The following is a 10,778-nucleotide window of genomic DNA, read 5'->3' on the forward strand; positions in this document are numbered from 1 at the left end:
AAATTTAGATTTTCCGATCCTCCTGCTTCAACCGTCAGGTATGAAAAGATATGTGATGGTGTAAACCCTGCTAAGCGCATTTGGTTTATCAAACCGGCTTGAGCATTCTCTATTCCTCTTTGTGACCTCATCGCATGTGAACTTGATCGAGGAACAAGATCATGTGTATGCTCAGCTTCAAACTTTGTGACGACAAATTTTCCATCTTTATTAAGTTTGATCTGAACCATTGCTTTGCATCCGAATCTTGTTTCTTCTCTTTTCTTCTCTGGAGTGTTCTTTTTTTGGTAGAATCCTTCACAAGAGCAACAAAACTCTCTTTTCCATATCACATCGGTATTCCTATATTTGTTGCTTCTTCGCTTTCGCACACTAAAGCCAACATATCTAACATATTCATTGTAATAGTCATATGCAGCTTCATCACTTTCAAAACTCATACCAAGAACTGGGATATTCCCACTTTCTACTTCCTTCTCACCAACACTAAGATCGAAGGTTCATTATCATTGGGATCCAAGTGTTCATTATCACTGGGATCTTGAGTATCATGATTAACCTCTGGACTATCATATTCCAGCTCTTCATTCGTTTCTCAAAGAGAATAAAATTCATCGTCTTCAATTTCCATGGATTTGGTACCAATATGCACTCTGTTGTACATAGGAAAAAAATATCTCAATGATTCTTATCATTATCTAACAAGATAGATTATTACCCTAGAAAAAAAATCTAACAAGAATGATTGTCATATATAAATAAGGTGAAGATGTTTAAAAGAACTTACCTTTAGTGATGGCGATGGTAGAAGACGAATGGGGTGGGGCAGGGAGACTAGAGAAGAAGAAAAACGAATAGTAGAGCAGTAGAAGATGAGAGGATCTAGGAATGCTTGTTTTAATATTAATAAATTACCTTTTCTTTTTTCTGATAATCAATTAAGGATCTATTAATTAAAGTAACCCTGGTTAACTCATGATTGTGAGTTGTCAAACGTGGCAGCATCTTACTTGTTGGTCCTATGACCATCAAAACCATGATGGTTGGCAAATTCGATTCCCCATTGCAACTGGCACCAGTCAAGAACCAAAATCACCGGAATACGATTATACGAGTCCAATCTTTAATTTTTTATACTGGGTTGCTGCACGAGTGGGTGACAGTTTAAGATCAGAAGACGCATATGATGAGTTATTTGAGTTATTTGATGATGACTCTTGTTTTTGGTGACATATACCATCATGTCATGGCTTTCAAATCTTGTTAGTTTGCTCTCTACGTACTGTTTGATCAACCTTTTAAGGGTTTGATGATCACAGCACTTGGTCGAATTTCTGTGTGCATTGACTAACATTGTTGAACAATATAAATCGATGTTTCTGCTCTGTTATGTGGTTTTCTATATTAACATTCACATGGAACTAATTTGGTCACTTAAATCTATCTACATTTCATGATGCATGATATACAGTCCCTTTTTTTTGGTACAAAAATAAAAAGTTATGTTAAGAGTCTGAAGTGATTTTTGATTACTGGTGCGTATTTGATTAGTCGTAATGGATACTGTTTCAAGTTCATACTTTACATTCGTTTTAATCTTTTTTTTTTGAGAAATTTCGTTTTAATCTATTGATGTTCTAGAATTGATGATAAAAATGTACAGGAGAGATTAGAAGTGAAAAAAAATACAGGATCATATCATACAGGTATTGTGGAAGAAGAACAACATTTATGGTAATTATGACCTTTTATCGCTTTATACGGTCAGTTTTCAGATATTTCAAAAAAACGAGGTTATAATCCAATTCCAAGACCTACAAGAGGTCATTCTTTAAAATTTCTCAATGGATTGACACCCCCTACAAAAAGAAAAAGGAAAAAAGAAGCTGTCTTTGTATTTCCCAATTTCCCTCCAGTCCGAGCGAATGACCGAAACGTTTCCAATGAACAAGGTTGAAGAGATTTCATAGCAGCACATAGCTACGGCTCAGTTGTTTGATGATGTGAACTGGGCAAGCAATTACATACTCATATCATATTTAAGTTGTCGGCATTTTCAGCAACACATAACAACAATTGATAAGTACAGAACATAATTATGTAGCTTGAATAAGCATGAATATTATATATTAAAACATGCAGGATAAATAAATGGAATGAATTCATAACAATGTTGTATGTAGGATGATGAACCCAAGTTAGGTTGCAATGCAGTGCCAGTCCTCCAAGGCGAAGAAGTTTTCCTAAGCCAGATAAATCTTTCTTCATATCAACTGTTCAGTAATGCTGTTGATATATCGCTCCGAATTCTGCTCTCCATGCCTGATCATCATCTGGGATTGTGTTGTGTGGAATGTCGGAGTCCTCCCGGTACATTGGTTGAAGAGCGGATTGAGGCAATTTACTCTCTGCCATGTACTGCTTCATGGTGATCATCTCCATCTTGTGCTTTCTTTTGACCTTCTCTACTTGCTTCTTCAACGTCTCATTTTCTTGATGCACATTCGTGAAGTTCTCCTGTGTTATGGGGATAAAACATATTGGATTAGATTTAAGCATCAACACTCTAAAAACTAAGTACAGCTATCAGCACAATATGCACGTGTTTCCTGTTTAAACCATAGAATATGTGTGTACCTGTGCAACTGATGCGGCATGTTCAGCTTCTCTAAGCCGAACAAGGAGCTCTCCAGCTGCATGAACAGCTTCTGCAGTATCCCTGAGTTGAATCTTTAGACTCTTGTTCTCCTTCTTCAGAAGTTCCCTCTCCCTCTCTCTTTCCACTCTCAATACAGAGAGTTCTGCTGCTAGGGATTTGGAGAAACGAGATCCACGACCTTTTCGTCCTGCCTTTGCTGCTGCCCTCCTAACCTCTGCTATCCCTTCCATGATGGCACGATGCTTTCCACTCAACTCATTATACTTCTCTTGTAGTTCAACATAGTGCTCCACCATTCTAGCATGCCCAAGGACAGATCTATGAAGTGCATCATCCAACTCTTCTGTACGATTCTTCTCCAAGTTCAGTTCCATCTCCGCCTTCTCTGCTCTCCGGCGGATGGACTCAAGGTCTATTCTTAAGTCATCGGTTAAGGAAATCCAGTCACTCTCCATTTCTGTCCATCTCTCTCTTTCCTTTTCTAGTTCTTCACCACTGAAATCTCGATATGAACCACTTTTTCGTAGTTGGATAGATCTTGACAATAAGGAGGATCTCAGTTTGTCAGTAGACCTTCTCGCAGATGGATCATTTTGTAACTGCAACTTGCTCCTTAGCATCTGAACTTCCTTAAGGAGTGCTTCCTTCTCACTCTGATCAAAATTTGCATTCCCATACCCAAGATCCAACTCATTATGGACTTCCTTTATCTCACATTCCTCCTTTATGATTTCTTGTTGATGAAACCCAGCACGCTGCAAAAAACAGTGAGAACATGTAAGAGAACATAAAAAGATATGAAATTGTTGACGTGTGTCCTGGAATGAAAAAGTTAACGTACTACCTACCTCGTATGGTATCATTTCTTTACCAAACTCAGCAACTGAATTATATTTCTCACGTTTGTATTGCTCTACCTGAAAATTTCAGATCCTCATTAATGTAAGACCCCTAATTATGGAAAAGAAAATCATTGAGGTCCAAAACCAAAGAAAAGAAAGTTACCAATTGATTTAACTGCTCAATCTTAGCTGCTTGCTTCATGCAACGATTCTCAAGCTCCTCCCTCTTTGTATGTTCTTCCATTACATCTGTAACCTGATTCAAGGAAAAAAAAAAAAAACAGTTAATCATAAGAAGGTAAGATGGGATTCATAGAATCCTGAGTCAGGTGGGTTAAGCTCAACACACCTCTTTCATTGCATTAGAATTCCCTGCTTCATCAACTGCTATAGTCAATGTCTTCACGCTGTCCTGAACCTCATTGGTATCATCTTCTTGCACTCTTCTTTTGCAAGATGCACAAATAAAAGAAACAGAAGGCTCATCTATGGATGGTCTTGTTTCTGGTAATGTCTGAGCTGAAGAAGCCTTGAGTGCCAAGTGCTCAAAGGAGAAGGAAACTGTAGATTTGTTTAATGAAGAGTTCTGCTGATGAAAGTCAATCAACTTCAAGCCCCTCTGAAGGCTGGCAGCTAATGATTCGGTGGGACCAGTAAAGTTCCTGCTTGACCGTAAAGAGGATTGGATGTTTTCAAGGGACTCTCTCACCACATCCGACTTAATCTTGGATACCTTGTTCTGACTGACAGAACAACTGGATGCAAAAGTGACACTTTTCCTTTGTGTGTTTCCAATTTTTGGGGACTCTGTCAAAGTAGGGTCTTGAAGGACTGGAGACCGACAGCAGAAGCTAATAGAGATGCCACTTCTAGATGCTGGATCAATAGCATCTGAGTTGGTATTGTTATCTGTCAATTTGAAGCTGGTCTTAGGAGGAAGTTCATCTTCCATATTAACTTCTTCAAATTCCTCTATTTCTTTTTCTTCTGAGGAATGGAAGTCATCATCTTCACTCATCAAGTCCATCCCGTCTCCTATATTCTCCTCACAAGAACTGTGCAGCTTCTCTAGCTGCTGACCTAATTCCCTTACATCCTCCTCATCCACATATACCTCTTCATCAGAATCATCCTCTATGCGGGGTAAGAAAGAGCGATTCAGGCTAACACGTAACTGATTCAAGCTATCACGTACATTTTTCCCTTCAAAATATCCATTCCTACTACTTGCTGATGTAGACTTTGCTTTTATAAGTTCATCCTGCAAAACAAAAATATGAAAAAAACCTTAGAATTGTATTCTATTCAACCTGTCTGACAGAAAACCACTTATGCTCCAAACAATATTGTACCTTCAACTGACGAATTTGATCACTCAGATCATTTACAGCATCCTCAGTTATTTCATTTATAACTGGTTGGTTCCTGATAGTTTTCACTCGTTCTCCAAACCTTAGTGTTTGCAGTATCTCACCGTGATTGCTGCATTCACAACAAGCAGAGTCAATGTTTGGAATACTATAAAATCTATCAACTTTCAAGCACTCACAATGACCACATGTATACATGTGCATATATACGAGTATATGAATACAATGACCACATGAATACATGTGCAAATATACGAGTATATGAATCAAACTTTACTTGTTATCTGGGGCAACAGCACAGATGACTGTTAATTTTGAGTTGCCACCAAGCGATTCCCGAAGTAAATGTGTCAAGGAAGAAGACTTGTATGGTACGTCTTCAGATCTTCCAGAATGAGGCGCTTTTGCCAGAGTATTTACTAAATGCCTGCACCAAATTAACATCAACACTAAAAAGTCACATCATTGGCCCAAGGATAACTTATCTACGGCAAAGTTTAGAAATTTAGCAGCATCTAGAAATACACTTATCTTTTTGCTTCATAAACAGGTTACATTATAATGTACAAATTGATCAAAGAAGTTGTTTCTCTTATATCTTCTTTAGAAATGCAACTCTCAGATAAGTACACTACCACCGCAAGTTATCTACAATCGAGCATTTGATGGAACCATCATGAAATACAAAGGTAATGGAATCTTACCCAAGTCGTGACAAGGACTTCTTTACATATTTTCCTTCCCTTGTACATTGTCTACCGGCATCCTCATCTTTATTCCTATCCAAACCAGCAAGATCAACAAAGCTCATTCTGCTTGTTTTTGAGCTACCAAAACACTTGGATGAGGTCTCCTGTGGAATCAATTAACAAATCAGTGAATGAACTCATGAAGTGACAGGATATAATTTATATAACTATTGAGCCCCCTTCTATCCTAGAAAATTAATATTCACTAGTAAACATAATCATTTAAGACAAAAATAATAATTAAAATAAAAGGTTCGAGTCATCAAACAGTAAACAATATGAGATATTGAGATGATACCTTGCACCATGACTCGATGATGAAGGTACAAACAATATGGGACCTAGAGCTCTTAGAGTTTGTGCTAGTGGCTCCAACTTTTCTACTTGAAAGCCCCTGCTCCATATAGAGAGAAATAGAGTGAGTACAAAAAGCCCATAACAAGAAAATAGACATCTGGACCTTAATATCCACTGGAACAATTGCATATTTCCCACCTTAATCAGAATTTGTGTCACATCTTCATAGCTACTCACATACTCCTCAGTCAGATTCTCAACGTACAATCCATTTTTGGGATCATCTTTAATCTACAGCAATTTAAAACAAACCCATTTATAACGTAGCATATTCTAATGAAGCAAAAACTTAAAAAGCAACAATGAGTGAAACCACTAAATAAACAAAATATCTACCTCAAGGTTCCGCATGGTTGGATCAAGTAAATCTCCTATTTGTTCATTATACACCTATGATAAAGAAATTGACAAAATACATTACTACACAGACCAAAGCGACCAAATGTTACCTTATAGTTTCCAAAAGAATTTAAATAAGAAAACAAAATATGTACCTCAAGAAAAGAGCAACGGAACTGGTAGTTAAACTGTTTCCCTTCAGAGTTCTCTTGCTCCTGTACATAGTCATCCCAAACAAAACATTCACGACTCATGTCAGATACACGATAACTTTCAACATACCAAAATAGAACAAGAGACATACTTTCTGTATCTCCGCGAACAGCATTTGGAACATACGAGGAACAATGCCCTGGCAACTATCAGAAGATGAATCCTCAACCATGGCGCTTGGCGGACCCCATAGCGTGTATGTCTTCCCACTACCACTCTAAAATAAATTCAACAAAACATATTCATATTGGCACTACGGAATTAATCCACACTTGAAATGAATGCACCTTTGATCTAGGGATATAAATGAATACCTGTCCATATGACAAAATTGAAGTGTTGTAACCGGCTAAGGCACTTCTAACCAAGGGCACACCAACTGTCTGAAACACATCTTCCTGGTGGAATCCAAAAGAAATCATAAATCATAATCCACTAGCCTAGACACTGAGTAGCTAAGAAAATTACCAATAAGACAATCTTTATCTTGTTCAAATAACTTGGTTTGTATGATGCCTAGTTGACAAAATAACATCTAGAACTTCACATTTCTCAGTTTTTTCTCATCTTTCGTATTCTTTTCTTTAGAACAAAATCTAAAACTAGCTTAAATTTCCGGAGACGCTTATACTTGAAAATTACTGATTAGTATCATACCTGATCGGATTTCGAATCAAAAACCGAATCAAACTCAAATTCACGGTCCCCGACCGATACTGAGTTGGGAGAAACCTTGTTAACAGTCCAGTCTCCTCCTTTAGTAGGTCTAATTCTCACCACAACCTACACAAATTTCAAATCCCAAATCAAAAAATCGGAAAAAGAAAACAATAAAATCAAGCAATGAAAATTCCAAACTATCAAATACCTTCACTGCAGGGTCCAAAGGTGCCTCGGTTTCGTCAGATCCATCAATCTCACTCTGCAAATCAAACAATTTTCGATACTCAGTTTTCCAATTCAACCTCGAATTTCAAATTACCAAACAACAAAACAGTAATTAAGCTACTCCATTTCTTAAGTACCTTCGCCGGAATGTTATGAGCTGCCGCGGCGGTCGGAGATTTGGGCGAATCGGAGGGCACTACTGGTAGTGGCTTGGCAGCGATAGCCGAATCGTCTCCGCCGGGTTGGATGTTAGGGTTAGGTGGAGGGGTATTTTCGGCATTAGGCGCGGCAGCTTTGGGGGCGAAGAAGGACTTGCCGTGCTTGGTGGAGATGGATCTGGGGAGGAGGTTTCGGATCGATGAAGCGGAGATGGTTCCGAGGAACCGGGACTCACCGGCGGTCTCGGTGGCGGTGGTCTTGGGCTTCATTGTTTCTCTGAGATGAAGAGAGAGAAAGAGAGAGCTTGGTAGAGAGAGAAGAGAGAGCTGTACAGATTTGAATTTGAAATGGAAGAGAGCGTTAGTTTTAAGTGGAGTGCAGGGAGATAGATGACCGTTATACAAGGATTTTTTATTTGTGGAAAATTCAAATTTAAAAAAGGGAGAATAAATTAATGAACTTTGTTAAAGTTATTCAAAAACAATTAGTTTTCATTTTCCTTCGAAGTCTATATCAATTTTTGTTTCTAGATTAGTTAGCGCTAATTATTTAGATTCATTTCATGTTCGATTTTATATGTTTTGACTCATTAGGTGATAATAAGTAAGTTTGACGTTTTTGCGTAATGCATAATGTTGTTTGCATTTCATCTATGATGAGAGAAACAATACAAAGCAAAACAATTTTAACAGTGAAGGCTATAGGGAGGACCAAGGACTGAACCATGTAAAAATGAAGGTATTGAGATTTTTTTTTTTTAAATAAAAATATATAAAAAGTTGAATGAGGCTATTATGTGACATATATGTCAGAAGCCTTTAGTTCAAATTATGGCCACTGTGGCCTTGGCCTTACCATTGTGCCCTTCAACCCTATCATGTCCTACCCTTAGGCCATCTCCAGTAGGAGAGGGCTATATTGGGGCCAGGGCTATAATTTAGCCCTCAAAAATATTATTTTTTATTTATAGACTACTAAATGATCTCCAGTAAGAGAGGGCTAAATTTTAGCCCAGTCAAATATTTTATGATTTCACATTATATTTTCAAACTTATAATTTTATTTTATTATAACATTATTTATATTTGGACCAAGATAAATATTTGAGAGAAAAAAATATATTTTATCTTATTTATTTGGTTTCGTTGATAACATTTTTGGCTTAGATTTTCAGTGCCACATGTCCGTTTGCAAATGATTTTTTGGATTCCCGATTGGATGTAATGTTAATCATTGTAAAAATTATCAAATTTTTTGATAAGATTTCTGAATGCCGCGTGTCGTATTGTGATCAACTCTCTAGATTTTCGATTAGATTTTATGTCCACGTGGCATGTCTATCTACATCTTCATACCTCAATAAAAAGGGTTGTTTCGATAGCATATCTCACCATCTCTAAAATCCTCTCTCAAATCTTTTGTCCAGTTTACAAATTTTCATTACATTTTGCAATGAATTCCAACTGGTTTTCTCAGTGGAATGAGAGGCTACGTGAGGATGAGGAAGATGATGAAGAAGATGAAGAAGATGATGCACAAAGGCGAAGAAATACAACACAAGTTATGGCGAAAGCAGCTGGTTGGTTAGCTACTAACCCACTACAACAACAACCTCAATGGGGTGGCTCTGTTCGAGGTCGTGCTACTCGTCACCGATCACGCGAGGTAGCTAATGAAAAATTATTAAATGATTACTTTGTAGCTCACCCTGTGTACCCTGCGGAAATCTTTAGACGACGTTACAGGATGAGGCGTGAATTGTTCCTTCGCATGTTAGATCATGTGCAGACGGCGGATCCATATTTTAGGCAGTCACAAGATTGTGCCGGGCGTCCTGGATTCTCGCCTCATCAGAAATTGACGTGTGCACTCCGAATGCTAGCCAATGCATGCTCGGCTGATTCCTTAGATGAATCCTTCTGTATGCCTGAGTCGACAGCCATCGAGAATCTTGGTCGATTTTGTCATACTATTGTCACCATCTATCAAGAACACTACCTCCGGGCTCCTACAATTGAAGATCTGGATAGGCTTCTACAAAGAGCCGAGCAACGAGGATTTCCAGGAATGATAGGTTCGCTAGATTGCATGCACTGGCAATGGAAGAATTGTCCAGTGGGATGGCAAGGCAGCTTTAGCGGCAAATCAAAAAAACCAACAATTGTTCTTGAGGCTGTGGCAGGTCCGGACACCTGGATCTGGCATTCTTTCTTCGGAATCCCTGGAGCCCAGAATGACATCACTGTTCTCGGACGCTCACCACTTTTTGATGCTTTAATAGCAGGTCAGACACCACAACTTAACTATCATGTCAATGGAACTCCTTATGAGTTTGGGTACTACCTTGCTGATGGCATCTACCCAAAGTGGGCGACACTTGTGCAATCAATCAAACATCCTGAGAATGAAGCAGAAGAGTACTTTTCCACTAAGCAGGAGGCGTGCAGGAAGGATGTTGAAAGGGCATTTGGGATTTTACAAGCACGATTTGCAATTATTAGGCAACCTGCAAGAGGTTGGGACCGAGATTCATTATCGACAATCATGTTAGCTTGCATAATACTTCATAACATGATCGTCGAGGACGAGCGAGATGACTACTACAATGGTGAGTCTGACGATGATGAACCGAATCCAAATAGATCAAGAAGAGCTCGAGCAAGAGTATATGATGGCCCTAATTTGCCACGTGATCCAAGAACCGGACATATCTCAATGGCAGAATATATGTCCCGTTACCGAAGGATACGATCCCGTGTTGGAAATAATAATCTACGAAATGACCTTGTCCAACATGTTTGGGCAAATAGGCGACATTAGGAGGATGATGATGAGAAGTAGTAATATATATCTAAGTGAGGTAATAATTGACAATTTATTGTCATGTTTTATTCCTTAATTAAGTGTTGTGTGTTTTTGTTGTTTTTCTTATTGTGTGACTTGTTTTATTTTGTAATGAATAAATGGCAACTTCAATGCCATTTATTTTGTAATAAATAAATGTTTTTAGTAGTGAATAAATGTTGTTGCAATTAACTTTATTGACATAAAACAAATATAAAAGCTTACAATTAACTTGAACAATTAATTAAACAACAATGACCGACCCTAATTTACATTGGTAAATTAACCAAACTATTCATCGTCTTCAGATGCCATATGTGGATGATATGCATCTTCGGTTCCCATATGTGGATGATAG

General features: G+C 38.0%; 2 protein-coding genes across 2 annotated transcripts; one reads left to right on the forward strand and one right to left on the reverse strand.

Annotated features, from left to right (window-relative positions):
* Positions 1–2,277: 2,277 nt before the first annotated feature.
* LOC101291225 (kinesin-like protein KIN12B-like) lies at positions 2,278–7,845 on the reverse strand. The gene is made up of 17 exons (XM_004295813.1): positions 7,555–7,845; positions 7,398–7,451; positions 7,187–7,312; positions 6,844–6,927; positions 6,621–6,746; positions 6,472–6,531; positions 6,314–6,367; positions 6,116–6,208; positions 5,919–6,014; positions 5,576–5,724; positions 5,149–5,298; positions 4,854–4,983; positions 3,851–4,762; positions 3,665–3,757; positions 3,508–3,576; positions 2,638–3,414; positions 2,278–2,517 (listed from the first exon to the last, which is right to left on the reverse strand). The coding sequence occupies exons 1-17, from the start codon at positions 7,843–7,845 to the stop codon at positions 2,278–2,280; spliced, it is 3,504 nt and encodes a 1,167-aa protein (XP_004295861.1).
* A 1,183-nt stretch (positions 7,846–9,028) lies between these two features.
* Positions 9,029–10,396, forward strand: LOC101291512. Its single transcript, XM_004295814.1, has 3 exons — positions 9,029–9,758; positions 9,861–9,955; positions 10,013–10,396. The coding sequence occupies exons 1-3, from the start codon at positions 9,029–9,031 to the stop codon at positions 10,394–10,396; spliced, it is 1,209 nt and encodes a 402-aa protein (XP_004295862.1).
* Positions 10,397–10,778: the final 382 nt, after the last annotated feature.

The sequence above is a fragment of the Fragaria vesca genome, linkage group LG3 (assembly GCF_000184155.1).
Source record: "Fragaria vesca subsp. vesca linkage group LG3, FraVesHawaii_1.0, whole genome shotgun sequence".
Classification (NCBI taxonomy): Eukaryota; Viridiplantae; Streptophyta; class Magnoliopsida; order Rosales; family Rosaceae; genus Fragaria; species Fragaria vesca.